A 20045-nucleotide genomic window follows, 5' to 3' on the forward strand; every position below is an offset into this window, starting at 1 on the left:
ATGGATGGATGGATGGATGATAGATAGATAGATAGATAGATAGATAGATAGATAGATAGATAGATAGATAGATAGATAGATAGATAGATAGATAGATAGATAGATAGATAGATAGATTTGGATTGGATTTTGACATGGCAACCCAATTTTTGAAAGGAGCTGTTCTTATGCCTAGATGCCGCCACATACCAGAAGTCTTCAAGTTCCTGTTTTTTTTTTTTACAAGACATTCTTGCTTTACTTTGGTATGGTGTGCTGTATAATTTTCTTTTCTTTTGTGTTAAGAAGCTAAAGCAAAAAAAAAAATGTACGTTTTCATTTATTCAATAGTAATTGTTACCTGTGACATATGTATTATTTTTCTGGTTCTATGTAACTTTGATATTTGTACCTTAGTGGTTCAGTATTGGGACATGTATCATTACGCCTAATATCCACAGATAAAGAAAAAAGCAAAAGGGACTCTGTATACAAGTGTACACTGGAACATTCCCTTGAACCACTGTCAACTTTTTGTGGTTCGAATTGTTGAAATAAGTGAAATCTATTCTAAAGTAGTCCCACTAGCCATTAGCATGACTTGTCTTCAAGAGTTCTCCTATTCTCTAAACCAGGTGCGGGCAACATTGCTGTTCCAGAGGTCCAAATCAAACTATTTAAAGTAATCAAAGGGATACATAGAGAAATGGAAAATAAATTTTCTTTAAGACCAATAATCTGGAGGACTTTTTTCAGGCTTTTTTCTTGTTGTAGCATAGTTAGCATGCTTGATAAAAAAAAATATGTCTCCCCAATAATCTTCAAAAATATAAGACACACTTTCTGTAAACTGGCTGGTGACAATATATTTGTTAGCATAACTATGAGAAAAACAAAAACATATGTTTGATTTTTGGAGACTAGTTCTGGAAACCCTAAAAAATAAGTTCTAGCCTATCTTAGTCCAAAGGTTTTTAATGTCACAATGACAAAATGCAGGTTTTCATCAACTTATTCAAAAGTTTTCTGTTCATTTTAGGAAATTGGGGTCAGATAAAGATTTGCCAAGGGCCACTTTTGACCCTTGGACCATATATTGTCCTACTTCTGCTCTAAACTGAGATCATTCTCGAGTTTTCTACTGCAGGAACGTGATTTTAAAAATCTGAACTAGTCTTTACATTAGATTTTAAGTAAAAGAAAAACAAGATAACTTTGTTATGGTTATTAATTACCATCAACATAATTTTCATTAACATCAGAATCATGTTAGCATCACCATACGCAGCGTTGCTGTTATGACTTGCATCATCATGCATGCATGAGCATTCCAAGGGTCATGCTCGCCAGTCATTCCATGTTATTGGCACAAAGTTGTTCAAAGATGGTAGTGGGGGGAGGAGGGGGTGTTCAAGAGGAACAAAAAGAAGGTCTTGTTGCCTGAAAAAAAGGTGAGGATCTACTGGATGTTAAGAGCGGTGGTGTGGTGGTAGAGATCATGCAGATGAGGAGAAGTGTCAAATAGTCCTGGACCAGACTGCCCAAAGACATTTTGGAACTAAGATAGTGAAAGTTTCCATCTCAGACTGAGACATGGAAAAGATCTGAGTGCCAAGATGCTTTGGAAGCCTCAGCCCTGCTCGTTTTGGGTTCAATTTAAGTGTTTCTGAGTTGGAAGGAACCAACGGTAGCAGTGGCATCATTGTAGAAGCTCCTCCTTCCCATCAAATGTGTCATACAGGAACAACATGATCCTTAGCTTCAAGTGGGACAACCATAAACACATCTGCACGGAGAAGACTCCAGTTAGCTGCTAAGAGTTGTTAAGCTAGTGAACAGGACACTTGGAGAAGAGCACTTAGTAAAGGGTGTTAATAGAGGCACTCATTGGTGAAGAAAGGCCTTGGTTGAGTGGATGAGAGCTTAGAAACAGCATGTGAAGGACTTAGTTAGTAGTTTATGGGATTTTAATCACCAGCATTTTTCTGCACATTTCATTTTTGGTGGGCAACCCAAGTCGCACTCTGGATTATCTGTAGAATATCTCAAGGCCAATCTTAACCGAACAGCTAACACTAATGGACATCTGGATGTTTACCAGTTTTAAAGCCTTTTATTCTCGAAAGCTGTTTGTCTGGAGGCCAGTGCAAGCTACAGGAAGAATCCAAGGCTGCTGCATGTGCCCGTAGTTTGCATCAAGGTCCTCCATAATCTGCATTAAAGTCAAACTGAAAATCTTCCTTTACAGAATATTAAAAAAAAAACACATTCACCAAACTCGCTAAAATTAAAACGAGGAGAAATTACTGCAACGGAGCAACAGCTGAGTGAAAAGAAAACTTTAGAAATCAGCTGACCAAAACTTTGATTTGAAATTACCTTTCATATGATGTCACTTTCAGTGACAGAAAAAGGCACAACGTGAAATGTGAACCTTTGATGCCATTTTTACTTAAACGGTGTGATTTATGGCCTTTATAGACTAAACCATGAAAGAATTGTAAGTAAATCCTAGGTCATGAGCAGGGATGTCCCAGGTTGATCACAGTATTGGACTGGACTGATCAAAGCATATTTTGTTGATCGGTATCAGAGTAGCTGCTACACTCTGCTCACAATCTCTGTTGATGACCTACTGCCAATAGTTTTATATCACCCGTGGAGCTGCCAATACAGGGCTGAAGTTTATCATTTCAACGTCTGCAGTACAGAAGTTTTCAAATACAAAACAAGAGCAGGTCAATAGCTACTTACAATTATAATATAATAAAGGGGTATTTCTGGTGGCAGTAGAAGTAGAACTATATACTGTATGATGCTATCAATTTAGCCAGACATCAAACACTTGGCAGAGTTCACCCAGCTTGCCCTTAAAGCTAACATGGCTAAGCCACACACTTTAGAGGAACTAGAGAGGAAATAAGTTTCCATGGGACAGTGATGAGGCTAGAAGGTTCCCAGAACTAGTGTCTGACTTTATCGCTAGGTGACCAACCATCATTGTGGTGGAGGATTGTCTTTTGGGCTGTTGACCCCAGGTACATCCATCCCTCCCAACACTACAGAACCTGAACTGCCTGAGTTGTATACAGTTTACCATCACCTGACACACTGATGTCCTACAACAACCTGAGGAACAACACGGACATAGGTTTTCTTTAATGGCATGCTGGCTTTGATTTTAATACCCTTAGCATACTGATGGTATGTATTCTGTAAAACTGTGCTGTAATAAAATACACACTAACGCAGATACTGGACTGACACTCAGTATTGGACAATCCTTACGTTTAACCCTCCTGCTACCCTTAGGTCAAAGCCTCAGTTTTAAAACTAAGACCATATGGGTCATTTTGAGCCAAGGACAACAGTGGGGTTACATGATTTTGTTTTGGTCCCTAACTTTTTATAGTCCGGTTCTAATAATATCAGCGTTGGTTTTCCACTCATGGCTGTTCTGATCTCTCTGCTCAATGTTTTGTGATGTACACAATTCTGCTGTGACCAGAAACTCTACAGTCCAACATGTCTTAAGTCTTACATTGTGAAATGCATTACACATGTTGTCAACCGGGCAGCTGTGGCTGAGTGGTTAGAGCAGTCGTCCTCCATGGGAGAGTTGGGGGTTTGATTCCACCAGCAGTCACATGCTGAAGTGTCCCTGGGCAAGACACTGTACCCCTCATTGCCTCCGATGTGTGTCCCATCGGTGTATGAATGTGATCTAAAGCTCTGATTAATCTTTGTATAGATCTAGTAGAGTGCTGTATGAATAGGTAAATGAAGACACAAATTGTAGTGTAAAGTGCTTTGAGTATCTTGATAAGATAGAAAGTTGGACAGTACAGTCCAGTTACTATTTATGTTTGGAAAATTTTTACATTTTGAGCTGTGCAGTGTGAAAAAAACAGATTACGAGACAGCGGCACTAATCATCAAGCTACCATAGCCCCTTTCGAGCTACTGAATAAAGAATGTAGTTTCAGTTTGACTTTAAGTGGATGACTTTGTAACATGAGGGGGAGATTTGTGGAAAAACAGAGGCACTGTTTAGTTACAGCTGGAGCAGAGCAGACTATCAGCTAATGATGTCACTTCTTCCTCTGTTGGTTTGATTTCTTAGATATTTAGTCGCAGGTTTGAATGGCAGGCAGGCAGGCAGGCAAGCAGCACCTACTTGTTACATGGACAGGAGCAAAGACCACAGAATTTCCCTAGATCGTTCAAATTCTTTTCTGCATCCTTCATGTCCTTATTGATTTGGTCCATTCCCTCCTCGATGCGCTCCAGTTGCTCTGATTAAAACACAAGTCATATATCCCCCACAGAACGAAGCACGGAAAGAGAGAGGAAGAAGAGAAGAGAGAGAGAAGACAAAGGAGAGAAGACAACAACTTCAGACACTCACTGTGACGAAAGAAAGTCAAACAAAACGAAGAAGGAGAAACTGGACGCCACCACATATGTAAAGAACCTTCGGGGCACATCGTCAGTACCTACTTGTTACATGGACATATGAAAAGCCCACAGCATTTCCCTAAATCTTTTAAATTTTTCTCGGCTTCCTTCATGTCTTGGTTGATATGGTTCATGCCTTCTTCAACACGATCGAGTTGCTCTGGTCAGGACAAAGATGACAGTAGTGGAATGAATTTCATTGACAAAAATATGAGAAATGATGAGCAGCAACTGAGGGCTGTATCTGTGTGTACTCTGGTGTGTAGCTAAATGTTTGTGGATTGCACCAACACTGAGTAAGCTAAGACGCTACTCACTGTTAGCGTGTTAGCCTAGCTCATAGAACGGTAACAGGAAATGCTCACAGCTATCTACTGCCTCTGTCCAAAGAAAACTACTTTTATCTTTTAGTCCAAGTGACATTTATCAAGTTTTAAAAATGTTTTTCTCATCTTGAGTAGAGCTGGCTTCTTGGATCTGGTCAGAGTGAGCCTGTGTTAGCTACGCTAAGATAACCTCTTGCCCATCGATCCATTTTACCTCAGAGATCAGAGAACGACGTCACACCAAACATTTCATCCAACTGTTGTCAGAAAGTCAGTGGGACTGAAAATTGTGCTCAGTAACAAATATTAGCGAAGCAGTTAAAATCAATCGGTTTCTGTTTTGATGCATTGAAACAACGTACAACGGGTTTTTTAAAGAAGCGGTTGAAGCATTCTGTTTTAGAAGTTGATTTAATAAGTAACAAGTTGTATGCTGATGTCCCCATCGCTGAGGTACTTCAATTGTGAATGTTTGTCGTTTTTGAGATTAGTGTTTTTCTGGACTGGAACACAGAATGAAAGTTAACCTTAATGTTTTTGCTGCAAGATATTCAAGTGTGTAGGAGTTACATTGTGTAGAACAGAAGGAGATTTATTTTTGCTAGTCCGAGGCAGCGCAGATCAAGATGAGTGGAGGGAGCCATTTTAAACACCACCAGGCACAATGGCAGATCCAGGGGCAGGCCAGTGGTGGCCTGGACCACAAATGATTGGGGTGGCCAGTTTACATATATAGATAAGGTGATGGTGGCCATCTTGGATTTTGATGTGGCAACCCGATTTTCGATAGTGTCCTTTCCTACATCTAGATGCAGCCACACACCAAAACAAGTCGGCAGAAGTTGCTTATTGTTCATGTTATAGAGTTTACAAGACAGACGGAAGGTATTTCCTGTTCCCCTCTTCGCTCCGAGATGGTGGGCAACAAACCAACAGAAATGATTACAGCAGAGATTTTATCATACTGAATGTTTTAGGTCAGGACCGAGAGAAGCTTCTGACTTCTCTAGTTGCAACTTCACGGGTCATTTTGTTCCAACTTTTGAATACAAATGGAAGAACACAGCATCAAGCTAATAAACTGAAATGGACATTCAAACTCACTTTTGAATTAAATATCACTGACTGAAGCTCAGATCTGATTTTAAAAACATTTAATTCATATCCTTCATTAAGACTTTTTTATTTTTGTTTCAATGCCAAGAATCAAAGTAGATTCCTTTACCGTCACTCCTTGATTTAATTAGATTTACTGTCCAGGATGACTTAATTTAGAATTTTAAAATGTTTTTGAATAGTTTCTTTAGATGGTGGACATTTGGTCATGAATAGCAGTATTCTGAGCTTTTCTCCTTGATTCTCTGAACTCGGGTCACTCTGACGTCAGTCTACACAGCTCTACAATAAAACAATCAACTAATTTAAAACTCCCATCAGGAGTGTGGATTAAAACTCCATTTTTTATTTTATTTTAATTTCATTGTATTTACTGCCAACACAAAATGAGTAAAGTTCATCACTTTTCCAAAAGTCTGTTTGTTAATTAGTTTTTTAAATATTTTTAAATATGGTTTCTTGTTAATGAGTGTGGGGTTATTTTTCATGCCTTGATGGTGTGTTAATGAGCAAAGTCATCCTAAATGTGACTGAAGTCAATAAAGTGCAAGCAGAGTGTGAAAGCATGTAGCACGATTAAATATGGAGTGGATTCAGAAACTACTTTCACTGACTTTTTAGGATCTGTTCAGTCCCTGGTTGGCATGCATTTGTGTTAATATATAAAAACTATAAAACATACTGTATTTCATGTTAGTGGAGAGTTATAATAATAAAGAGCAATCATTAGGAGGAAATGTTCAGACAGTAAAATTCAACATTGAATCTCATCATCCACGGTGGAATAAAGGTTTTCTGTCAACATGAACGAATTGAGCTTGGCTCAGGCTAGTTGCTGGAACCACATCTTGAATGGAGGACAGTTGACACAGATAATGTTTGAATGGTTGCTGGACGAATAGAGCTTTAAATTCAAATGAACGTTTTTGACCCCATTTTCCCTGAGAAATGTGGTCAGACAGAAAATCTTTGCATTTTTTTTAACTGTTTGATTGTTTGCACAAACATTAATGTTATTAGGTTTTTGGGTGCAGCCAGGGATTGTACAGATCCATAAATGGGTTGAAAGACAAGTGGTAGAATATTTTGTCATTACCAGTTAAATCGATCGTTTCTGTTACCCACGGTTTGTCTACACTCTGATCGGGTTGAGAAGAGACTGTTGAGCTGTTCTCAGGTCTGTTTGAACCTTCAGCCATCTGTTCGTTTTACACCCACAGGCTGAGCACAGTCACACTCCAAATTATCAAGAAGTTTAGTTTTGTAGTAAATGTGTCAAAAGCTACAAACAGTTCAGAGAGCAGGCCTGAAGTTAAAGGGTATTTCAGCCATTCTGAGGTGGGGCTCTGTGGGAAGGTTCTGAGCGTCCCTCTGACTGTAGGAAGAGTTTAAACCTGAGAAGACTCACGAGCTAACAGCTAGTCTGAACACAACCAGGACCAAAGAGAATCGCTGTTGTCGGAAAACAACTTCAGTCTCAAACATTTATAGCAATTTGTGCAAAAACTGTCAGTATGAAATCTATCTCCATATTCAGTTATTTACACAGAACATGAGAACAGTTTTAGCAGAGAAATCATTGTTTCTTCTGTCAGGACTGAGGAATGAGAGCGTGAGAACAGCCTGAAGCTTTAAATGTTACTTTTTGAAAATTACACTCTGAAATGTTGAAAACTGGCTGTTTTAAGACACAAAATTAGCTTTGGAAATGGGTCTGCTCACCATTATTAGCTCGTCAATAAGATTTGAGCAGACCCACTTCCAAACTGGCTGCTCTGGAAGTGTTACAGCCAGTTGCTGCTGCCTTTACTGTACTTATCCCCCCCTCCCAGATCCCTCCTCCCCTCCCCGCCTCATTGGTCCACTGTGACCTGTTCGTAATTTCATTGGTCACATTTTTTTAGCCTTTATTTAAACAGGTAATCTCATCAATACACGTCTCTCTTGGGGGGTGGGCCCTCGTGACTCAATGAGACTACCTCATTGGTTCACTGTAGTTGACTGTCGATCAAATGGCCTCAGGGAGGAATTATGGGTAAAATTATGTTCATTGTTAATCGTTTCAGTTAGCTGTTTAGCATTGTTCTTTTAGTGATTAGTCTGTTCTTGTTAACCTAGTTTATGTTCACTATGTGTTAGTTTGCATTAGACCATTCAGAAGCGGAACCATGAGTGAGGGAGGTAGTCAGCATGAAGACCTGTGGGGCTCACTCTGTGTTCAACAGTGAAGTGTTTAAAACACCATCTGGTGATTGATTCTTGATCTACAACAAGAACTGCACATCTCTTTCAGTAGCTGGGTGCTGCTATGCTACAGTATTTAATTAAAAGTTAAAGAAGTCTTTCTGTGTAAATATCTCATTACAATGTGAACAACTATGATTAAAATATGTACAAAAATATTTTTTTTAATTAAGTGTGCATGCTTATACTCAGATGCACTCTAGTCAGGAAATTATGGTATTTGTGCCTGCAGAACCTTCATGTAAGCAGTGAAATGTGAGTTAGCAGCAACGTGAAGGTTTTTGAAGTTGTTTTCAGATGACAGAATTCTACTTTGACCTGGATGAATTCTGTCTAGCCTCACTTCAGATTTAAACTTAATTTACTAAAAACTGAGGGTGTTCACACACGTATCTACAGCAGGTAATACATTAATTGTCCAGAAGGTTTGCACTTCAAAGTGTCTGACCTATCCCTTTAAGCTACCAACTGCAGTGTGAACAAACACTTAAGGCTCCAGTATACTGCTGCGTATGTCCGTTCACGCGTACTCGTGTACTGTACGCAGAGGGTTCAGACATGATACTCCAGCGTACACCCTGATCAGCTGCAGAGCAGCTTCACAGACAAGGGGCGTTTCCCTTCGGGACAAATTGAGGTCGCCGATTGGTCATTTGCTGACACGCCTACTGGATTGATTGACAGGTCGGAAAAAAGAAAAAAAGCGAGCGCTGGCAGCCTCCGCCGCAGTGGTGTTCTGTGTTTATATGTTGTTAATAAAAAGATCTAAAAAATAAAAAAAAACAGGGAGCGCTGGCTCTGCAGCCCACACATCAGACCAGCCCAGCAGGAAATCTCCAGACCCTCCCGCAGCCACGCTGGACCTGAGTTTAATTCGCTCGTGACAAATTCCTCCATTTCTCACCATTTCAGTCATGGCATCAACGGAGGAGGAAGAGATCACTGCCTCTTGGCAAAAAAACAAAAGAAAAGGCCAGATCAGGGATGAAGAAGAGGAATTTAATACATTGGTGTCGCATACAAAACAGTCCGTCGCTGGGCAGTTTATTGTGCGACACCGCGTACACATATGCGGTCGTAAAACTTTGCGCTTTGCACGGACATGCCCTGGGGGGTACGCACGTACCTCTGCGTACGTACGTGTGTACCTCTGCGTATAGATGTACGCAGCAGTATACTGGGGGCTTTAGGTTTAGCTGCTGCGTTGAGCTGTGGGTGTATCAGTGGCTGCCTTTAAATTTCATAAGGTCTGTTGGTGTTTTGGCACTTTTGACGTTTCACTTCTTGTCTGCTTTAGATAAACATAAATAAATGAATAAACAAACAAACAGAAGAGGAAAATAAATATAAAAAACTGAAGACAAATTAAAAGCATTAAGCAAACTGAAAAGTAAATGGTTAGCCAAAAAATAAATACATAAATAAAAAGTTAAAGGAAGCAGAAAATCAAATCTTACATCCTTCACCGACTCATGCACTAAATTAAAACAAAACAAAAATCAGAAATTAGAGATTAAATAAATTTTGTAGGGAAATAATTAGTCTGCAAAATGCATTTAAAGCAGAAGAAGCATAAAAAAAACATTTCATTATTCCCAACATTAACAGCCTTGCTGTCTACAAGTGTCATCATTTGTGTTTAATAAATGTGAGCTTCTATTTTTTAAAACAGAACCTGACTGATCTGGAGACATAAATCCACCATGTTCCATGCTGCACACTCACCTCCCTGCTCGTCCAACATGACCAGAGTCCTGATGCCGGCATCTTTGCTCTGAGTCCCACCAACAGGTGGGGGGAGGCGACGAGAAACAGGCGGGGGGAGGCGACGAGATGCGAAACAAAACAGAGTTGTCAGAAACAGGAAATCAAGAGTTCCCCAAACACAAACTTTTAGTTCAAACGTGTTTTTGAGTTCATGTTTGTTGAGATGCCGTGGTGCTCACATAAAGTTTTCAGTTTCATTGCTTTGTTTTACATTCCCTCTGAAACATTCTGACAGGATTTCTCAACAAATGTCTTCATCTTGAACAAAGTTAAAGCAGAGTACCGTACGGCACATTAGACACCTGTCAATAAACTGTTATACAGAAATCTGGAGTGATGGCATGGGGAAGCAAAGACCTTGTTGTAACTTTGACCTTGGTTTGTGACCTTGACCTTGGAGCTGGGGTGATGAAGCATGTGCACAACACTCCGTCTAGTGATGATGCATATTTGTATGAAGTTTGGTTAAATTATCGTGAACGGATCCAAAGTTATGGCCGGGACAATAGAAAGTTTAAAGACAGAGCTTATTCTATAATATGTCCAGCATTCGACGGGTGTATAATAATAGTATTACCGTACCTGCCACCGTACACGTCGCACCGCCGTATAATCGCATCAGTCACATCAATCCAAAAATGTATAATAAAGTGGAAAAAAAACAAATACGTTGATTTGCCGTAAACGTCGCATTTATTATGCGTCACAGCTGACGTGTCATGTTTGCTACGCGTCACTGCTGACAACCCGGAAATGTGGGCCCATGTGCCAAAAATCGATTGGCTGCCAAATGGCGGCCGCTGGAGCATGCATGGTAGAGCTGTCATTTCTAACCCAAAGCCGGAGCCCAGCCCCGCCCGACTAGGCCGATTAGGGCCAGTCCAGGCCATAATAATGTGCTTAATGTGCAGGCCAGGTTGGTGTCGAGCTTTTGATTGCATCAGCGGACGAATGAGGATGATGATCCAATTATATGGCAACATGGATTGCCATACATACACCAGCCGCACGCAGTCATCTGACCGCACGCTGACCAGCCTTGAAAGAGGTAAAAAGTTCAGTTAAGCTTCATGGACTACTGCCAGCGATCCATCAGCCTAAATGGACATTCATTCAGCCGCTGCACTCAGCGGACGTGTGCAGCCGATGACCCAAGCAGGTGAGATCACAAAATATCTGACATGTCAGAGCAGGGTCCATGTCTGAATAATGCAGAATGCAGGCAGAAGCAGGAATTAAATGCTCTTTGATGGCCATGAAAGGACAAACACCCCCTCAGCTCCGATCTTCTGCCCCTTTATTCAGCTGCGTGCGTCCGCCAACCGTTAATAACTATATAAGCAGTCAAAGTTTAATGGTGTTTCAGGTTCAGACCTGTAATTACTGTTAATTTGTTGGGTCGGGTTAACTTCGGAAATCATGGCTACGGGCTGGGGCTGTGTTGGGTCGGATTTTTTGGGCCTGAATGCAACTCTAGTGCACAGGAGGACTTTAACAGCAATTTAACAAGGTTGGCACCTAAAAACAATTATTTGTTTGCTTGAAATTATAGCAAAGGTGTGTCTCAGTTTAACTTTTCCTTAATAAATGCACTTTAACGTTCAAATCGGCTGCAAAGTTTGAATGAATTTCAAAAGCCGATTCGCGGCTGTGGATGCGCACAGAGAGAGGACTCGCTGTGCATTTCTTCAAAATTTACCAAGATAAACACCTAAAAACAATTATTTTGCTCGACATTATAGCAAAGGTGTGTCTCAGTTGAACTTTTCCTTAATCAATGCAGTTTATGATCAAATCAGCTTCATTTCTCCTGGGTGGCGTGGCAAAATGCAGCTGATTTGATGTTTGCTCCAGGAGTTCCGGAGCAAGACGAAGATGGCTTGGCATAGCAAGCCAAGTGTCTTATAAATAGCCACTTTTACCTATTAATGAGACATTTGGATTCCCATATTACTCGAGGGCCCTCTAGTGGCTGAAAATGGTAGTGTTCAATATTTTCCATGTCAGAATGAATGAAATCGTCAGATCTTAGCCAAAAATTGGGTTATAAATATGGGGGAAAAAAACATAAATAAGTTGCTTCGCTGTATAAGTGGCAGACATGCTAATTTATGCAAAATGGTGCAACTTATACGGTGTAAAATACAGTAATAATAATAATGATGAAGATGTTAATAATAATGACAATAAAGGAGACTATGGAGCCATTTAGCACAGTGTTCATGGACTTTTTGCAGCACGCCTGTTGAAGAACTGATTCAGAAGCCTTGACGTAACATTCATTTAGAAATTTCTCCTTTTTTGGAAAAATGTTTGAACGGTCTCTCAACAGCTGGAAGTTAAAGAATAAAGCTGTGCTAATGGTAGTTGTTATGCTGAAAGCTTTTAACGCAGCATTTCTGAACATTTTAGCTACTACTCATGTGTCTTTACTCACAGAAACATCCACGCAGCATGCTGCTACCATCATCGTGTCTGACTTTTTTTTCTTTTTCTTCTTCTTTCGGCTGCTCCCTGTGTTAGGGGTCGCCACAACGAACTAGGTCGCACGAAGACTTGGCAGTTATTTTTACACCGGATGCCCTTCTTGACGCAACCACAGACCACCGAGCTACCAGAGCCCTCTGTGTGGAGTAGAGAGCTGCTATCTAGGACACCCGGTGGAGCAGATGGTGGGGATTAGGGGCCTTGCTCAAGGGCCCAGAGTGGGACGAATGAGGGTGGGGGCAGTGTGGGTGCTTCACCTACCCCACCCACATTTTTGATGTTGGCTTGAACCGGCGATCTTCCGATCACAGGCCCACCTTCTCTAACCTCTGCGCCACCACTCCCCATCTCCAAGACTGACTATAGGGGTGATAATCATGAGATGCCTGGTTTCCCCAAACATGAGTAAAAACTGTAATTATTACTTTTTTATTCATCAAATGAGAGGATTTCAGGAACTGTGAGTCACTTAACGTGACAATGATCTGACTGGACATCATTCTCATCAGGACTAATCTTGACACATAACTAGTTTTCGCGCAGAATTCAGATCTATTATTACAGGTCCTTCTCAAAAAATTAGCATATTGTGATAAAGGTCATTATTTTCCATAATGTAATGATAAAAATGAAACTTTCATATATTTCAGATTCATTGCACACCAACTGAAATATTTCAGGTCTTTAATTGTTTTAATACTGATGATTATGGCATATAGCTCATGAAAACCCAAAATGCCTGTCCCAAAAAATTAGCATATCTTGAAAAGGTTCTCTAAACAAGCTATTAACCTAACCATCTGAATCAACGACGTAACTCTAAACACCTGCAAAAGATTCCTGGGGCTTTTAAAAACTCCCAGCCTTGTTCATTACTCAAAACCACAATCATGGGTAAGACTGCCGACCTGACTGCTGTCCAGAAGGCCATCATTGACACCCTCAAGCAAGAGGGTAAGACACAGAAAGAAATTGCTGAACCAATAGGCTGTTCCCAGAGTGCTGTATCAAGGCACCTCAGTGGGAAGTCTGTGGGAAGGGAAAAGTGTGGCAGAAAACGCTGCACAACGAAAAGAGGTGACCGGACCCTGAGGAGGATTGTGGAGAAGGGCCGATTCCAGACCTTGGGGAACCTGCGGAAGAAGTGGACTGAGTCTGGAGTAGAAACATCCAGAGCCACTGTGCACAGGCGTGTGCAGGAAATGGGCTACAGGTGCTGCATTCCCCAGGTCAAGCCACTCTTGAACAAGAGACTGCGTCAGAAGCATATCGCCTGGGACTGCTGCCGAGTGGTCCAAAGTTATGTTCTCTGATTACAGTAAATGTTGCATTTCCTTTGGAAATCAAGGTCCCAGAGTCTGGAGGAAGAGAGGAGACACAGAATTCACATTGCTTGAGGTCCAGTGTCAAGTTTCCACAGTCACTGGGGTGTCATGTCATCTGCTGGTGTTGGTCCACTGTGTTTTATCAAGTGCAGGGTCAATGCAGCTAGCTATGAGGAGATTTTGGAGCACTTCATGCTTCCATCTGCTGAAAAGCTTTATGGAGATGAAGATTTCATTGTTCAGCACGACCTGGCACCTGCTCACAGTGCCAAAACCACTGGTAAATGGTTTACTGACCATGGTATTACTGTGCTCAATTGGCCTGCCAACTCTCCTGACCTGAACCCCATAGAGAACCTGTGGGATATTGTGAAGAGAAAGTTGAGAGACACAAGACCCAACACTCTGGATGAGCTTAAGGCTGCTATCGAAGCATCCTGGGCCTCCATAACACCTCAGCAGTGCCACAGGCTGATTGCCTCCATGCAACGCTGCATTGAAGCAGTCATTCATGCAAGAGGATTCCCGACCAAGTATTGAATGCATAACTGAACATGATTATTTGAAGGTTGGTGTTTTTTGTATTAAAAACACTTGTCTTTCATTGGTGGGATGAAATATGCTAATTTTTTAGGACAAGCATTTTGGGTTTTCATGAGCTGTATGCCATAATCATCAGTATTAAAACAATTAAAGACCTGAAATATTTCAGTTGGTGTGCAAGGAATCTGAAAAATATGAAAGTTTCATTTTTATCATTACATTATGGAAAATAATGACCTTTATCACATTATGCTAAATTTTTGAGAAGGACCTGTAGACCTTTATTTATACAGGTTAATTCCCACTGAGCCTCAAAGACTCATTTACAAGAGAGACTTGTTACATACAACATACAGGCAGATGGGAAAAAGAAAACACGAGGATGGAGGAAGCCAAAAATATATATATATATCTCACACAATGTCCTGGCCAGGAAACAGGGTAAAAGATGCAAAAAAAGACCTCATAACATAAACAGCAACATACAATGACATCATAATACATTTATGCATAGAGATCAACAAAGGCAGTAAGTAGTCCATGGACACTCCAGAAAGTTCCAATATTCTGATGAGACCAGAATCATGGTTCTGATAAGGCCACAGATGTCCTCGGGAGGGAGGGGGGGAAGGCAGAGCTTCTAGTTATGCATCCTCCAGGAGCAATTTGAGACAAGTTTGCCTGTCCAAGGCCAGCGGGGAGGCCAAATTCAGATAAACAACAGTTGTTTGGGCTGCCAAACTCTGTTTTCTGTCTGCCTTCAAGTTCTGCTGGTACACTCAATGGCAAATCCAAACAGCCAGGTGTGTGGACATTCTGCCCGGTCCGTGCTCGTTAGCATTCTCCAAGGTCGAATCCTTCATGCCGGCGAGTTCCAGTAGCCGCAAGTGGCCTATGACTCTCAGAAATCCCATCCAGCTTGCGGTTGAGCTCGTTAAACATATGAGTCTGAGAGCTCAAGACACGAATCAATCCTTCACATAAGGCTGGAAGCTTTACCATGGCCGAAACTGCTGCAGATGTCTTCCTAATTTGTTGATATCCTAGGTATCTGCTGATTCCATAAAGCAGAAACCCAGTTATCATGAATCCAATAATGTACACATCTTCTACGTCCTTCACGAACAGCACAGATAGGCACATCATCTTCCACTGCCCCCAGGAATCCATGACATACCCAGCTGTGTGCGTCCATTCAGGGCACCCTGTCATCTGGTAGGATTTTTTTTTATCATTTACGTTGAGAGACCAGCTGACCATGTCCATAATATAATATCCATAAGATCTAAGCAGTCTTGTTAGCTCTCATAAGCTTTGCTCATTTGAAAACAAAATGGGAGCAGTCTTTCCATTAAGAACAAGTTCTTGTCTTCTCCAGATCTTTCCATACTACACAAAAAAACCTAGCAGAAGCAAAGCTAAACTCTCAGGCTTTAGCTAGCCCTCTGTGAGTTATGGTCTGAAAGCGGACAGTCTACACTTCTCTGGATAATTTGGTTCATTTTCCAAACTCTCTTCAAACAGTTCTCACAAACAAAATAACCAAACTATATCATGAGGTGGTGCTTATACTGAGACAAACAACATATCAGAAGACATTAGGAAGAACAATCTGAGCCTGACTGAGGGTCTCACCCATACACATGCTGTTTTAAGACCCAACAGACCACACTGTTCTGAGGTCCAGAGAGAAAAGTCTGAAAGCTGTGTTTCTGTGTGAACGGCCAATCTTTGGAAAACACTTGTGTCTTCAACCCACCTCTAATCAAAACTAAAGCCCAACATTAATGGCAGAATCCACACTTGTGTTTGGGCTGCAGGTACTCCAGAACCTCACTGCTGAAGCGCAGGAAAATCTTGACAGGTTGTATAACTTCAGCTAGCAGACAGGACAGATGATCAACTCGTCCCATGTTTGACTCACAACAATGAACTGAACAGCGAGGGGGCAGAAAAGTTTAGTTTTGGTGTTTACAGTTTGTACCCAGTGTGAAAACTTTGTGAGTGTGTTCCATGCCTTGTTTCCTGTTTTTGGTGTATTTTGTGGCAGTATTAAAGCACCACATCCGGGCCTGGCATAGCTACTACACTTTGCATCATTCTTGGTGTTTTTGGACAAAAACAAAAGATTCTCCTAAAACCCAAGTGCTTTGTTTTTTCTTTGTTACAGTTTTCTCAGGATTCAGCAGTCAAAGTGTGCAGTAGAGTTTCAGGATAAAACAGCCAGGTGTAGAAAAACAGAGAAAAACTCCTCATCATTGTTGTGGAGTCCAATTCACAAAGTAATATTGGTCCTACAGAAAAAATGCTTCTGTTTGTCAAAGTTTCTGAAATGGCCAGTTTGTTAAATCCACGAGTCCACCAAGAACTGTGATTTTTTTTTTTTTTTTGGGGGGGGGGGGGGGGGGGCTTTGTAGTTTCTCTACTAAATCTATGATTTCATAAAAACAAGTGGTGCTAACATACCAAACGTCTGTTTTTGAAAACACCTGGAAGCGTAAGAACAAAAACACCCAGCAGGTCATTAAACATCCCCAAACCCTCCTGTCATGAGGAACAGATTAGATTATTTCACTCCTTTCTCTGCAACTTGCTTGCTGGGATTGATTAGAAGGTATGAAGGTCATTTGGTCATTACATCCTCAGCTGGAAGCCTGGAGATACAACAGGTGTCAGGAGAACAACAGATATTAACAAGGATGCATCTGATTCTGAAGGAGCTCCATGATTGTATTTCTTTCAAACCAGGGCCAAAAGTTATTTTAAAAGCATATTGCCATTATTTCAGTCCTAATAAAGGTCTTTAAGTAACAACATTTTCCTTTGTATTAAAAATGTACTTGTCCAGCCTGTCCAAGCAGACTTAGAGCCAGAGAGATGCACACATCTGTTTTAGTATTTATTCTTATTGGTCAGACCTGGCTGACTGTGGATCATTCAAACAGCTGAGGCTGCAGGAGCATTCAGCTGAAATGTTCCTGGAGGCCGACAGGCTGAAAATGATGCTGATGAGGGCCAGCAGAGTCATGTTCTTATATCCATCGCTGTCCTTTCTGCTCATTAGACCTGCAGATGTGGCTCCACCTGAGAGGCTCGAACAGGATTAGTGTGTCAGTGTACGGCCTCCCACTCCACCGACAAACAGACACACATTCCCACGTGCCACACTGAAACATTGAGGCTTTCTTTACAAACTGCTGAAAACGCAAACATGAGAGAGTTTGATGTGTGTGTTTTTTACTACGGGCTGATCTTCTGTCCAGAACAGAAACCAGCTGAGAGCAGCTGTTGTCCCACCAGGAGCCAGAGTCAGCATCCTCAGAGGTACAGAGGAGCTTCTCCTCTGTAGCTTTTGAATAGAGCTCAATGTAACACGTTCAGCTTGATTTCATTAAGCTTAGATAGACGATGCATCTTACTAGTAGTATATATACTGTACATATACACGTATATCCATCCATCCATTATCTTTTATCTGCTTCTTCCATTTTGGGTCACAGGGGTCACCGGTGCCCATATCCAGCAATCACTGTGCGAGGGGCGGGATACACCCTGGACAGGTCCCCAGTCCATCACAGGGACACAAAGAGACAAACAAACATTCTCTCTCTCTCTCTCTCTCTCTCTCTCTCACCTAGGGACAATTTAAAGTTACCAATCACTCTAACATGCATGTTTTTGGTCTGTGGGAGGAAACCGGAGTACCTGCAGAAAACCCACACAGCACAGAGAGAACATGCAAACTCCACCCAGAAAGGCCTCCAGACCGGGATTTGAACCAGGGACCTGCTCTAGCAACTTCTCGGTAAAAAATTGAGCTCTGGGGCTTCAGCGGTATGTCCTTCTTGTTCAATCTGCAGCAGGCAGTCTGATTTCGGTAAGCCGCACTCAGTCTGCCCCTCCTCAGAGATTGGGCTCAGCTGGCCGGGGTCGGGTTGCCTGTTTCGGGTTGAGCAAGAAGAACACATCGCTGAAGCTACGGAGCTCGAATGTCCAACGTAAAACTAACTTTACCGCGGTTTAATGTGGTGCTATGGCTCTGCAGACATTGCACGTTGCTGTCTTGATTTGTGGTGTTTCTAGTGTAAAATGCTTCCACTCAGTGGATATGATTAGATGAAAAGTTGGTTAGCTGTTAGCCACAGTGCTGCTGCACGTTGTAGCTGGCTGCAAACTATGAAATGGATTTCCTGAATGTGAGGCGGGTCTTATTACTCTGGGTTCATGAAACACGTCTCCGTTCAGGAAATCCATTCCATAGTTTGAAGCCAACGTGCAGAGCAGCTGGCAGGGACTCACATGTGGAGAAGTTTCATCAGACACAGACATGCATCATGGATCTGAAATCTGCAGATTGGGTCGGAAAAATCAGATACGTAAATCATGCTGGTATCGGAGGTCGATGCCGATACCGGATCGGCCCCATCCCTAATATATATATATACATCTATATATACATCTATGAGGGCTGAAACGATTCCTCGAATCATTCGAGGACCTCGATAACAAAAAATCCTCGAGGCAGATAAATTTGCCTCGAAGCTTCGTTAAACTATTCAGAGCACTGTGGTCTAGCCGGAAGGTTTGTGTGTTACACGACGCTAGCGCTTCCGCTAACGCGTATGTGCTAAGTTTGTAGCAATGGAGGGAACGGAGACTGCGTAGAAGAAGAGCCCCGAAAACAACAAAAACTGTCAAAAGTTTGGGAACATGTTAGGCTCAACAGCAAAGACAACGCAGCTCAATGCTTCCACTGCAAAGCAGAACTGAAGTAACCACAACAGCACGTCGTCCATGTTGCAGCGTCTGAAGAGAAAACACCCGCTGTTTGCATCACACTCGTCCACAGCTGTAACAGGTATCATGTTCCATCCATCCATCCATTTTCTTTACCCGCTTATTCCATTTTGGGTCACGGGGGTCGCTGGTGCCCATGTCCAGCAATCACTGTGCGAGGGGCGGGGTACACCCTGGACGGGTCGCAAGTCCATCACAGGGCCACATAGAGACAAACGAGACAAACGGTATCATGTTCTCTTTGCAAAATATGTTCACCCAAATGTGTGATAATCTGTCATGTTACAGATGTAAAATGAGACATATTTTTGCTAAAGTTAAATCTACTGACTAATCATAGTGGCTTCCTGGCAGAGTCTGTACGTTGTGTGAGAAAAAAAATCCTCTGCAGGACTTGATGCAAGTTTGTTAAAGATAAAAGCAGCAACAGACCGACACATTTATTTATTGCTGTACTTCCATCCTGACTTAAATGAGATATTTAGGGTGAATATTTCAAGTGTAAATGTATTTACATGAGTTAGTAGGATTTTTTTCTTCTTGCTGCTGTTTATGACTGAAAACTGTGATTAATCTGCATTTATTACTACTGTCATATTTGTTTATAGCTCAGCAATCAAGACTAAATAATAATACAGTCTGCAGAACTCAATGTACAAACTCAAACTTTACATTATCAATCTATCTTAATCAGTTTCCAACATAAAGATTCCATTCAGTTTTCCAATCCATAACAATTATTTACAGCATTTAGATTTTTCTGTGATGGTTAAAAATAATTCAACTTAAGCAAAAAAAAATTTTTAAAAGAGGAATTAAATGGATTGTTTATTTAATGTTATTTTTTTCATGTATTTGTATCGCTCATAAAATGAGTAGGGTAGTTATTGTAGAACCTGACAAATTATGTTTTTGATCAATCGACTAATCGACAATCACTCGATTACTAAAATATTTGTTTACAACAGCCCTAATATATATATATATATATATATATATATAT

The 20045-nt window shown here is 41.3% G+C and overlaps 1 protein-coding gene across 1 annotated transcript in view; it reads right to left on the minus strand.

The window, feature by feature from the left end:
* Window positions 1-20045, minus strand: part of snap25a (synaptosome associated protein 25a) — a gene marked incomplete in the record, with an annotated part of 73278 nt that overhangs the window by 18385 nt on the left and 34848 nt on the right. The window contains 2 exon segments of the mRNA XM_037685710.1: window positions 4157-4274; window positions 9849-9897. Of these exon segments, the coding sequence (XP_037541638.1) occupies window positions 4157-4274; window positions 9849-9897 (167 nt within the window).

Source organism: Nematolebias whitei, chromosome 12, assembly GCF_014905685.2.
Source record: "Nematolebias whitei isolate Nwh7 chromosome 12, NemWhi1, whole genome shotgun sequence".
Taxonomy (NCBI): Eukaryota; Metazoa; Chordata; class Actinopteri; order Cyprinodontiformes; family Rivulidae; genus Nematolebias; species Nematolebias whitei.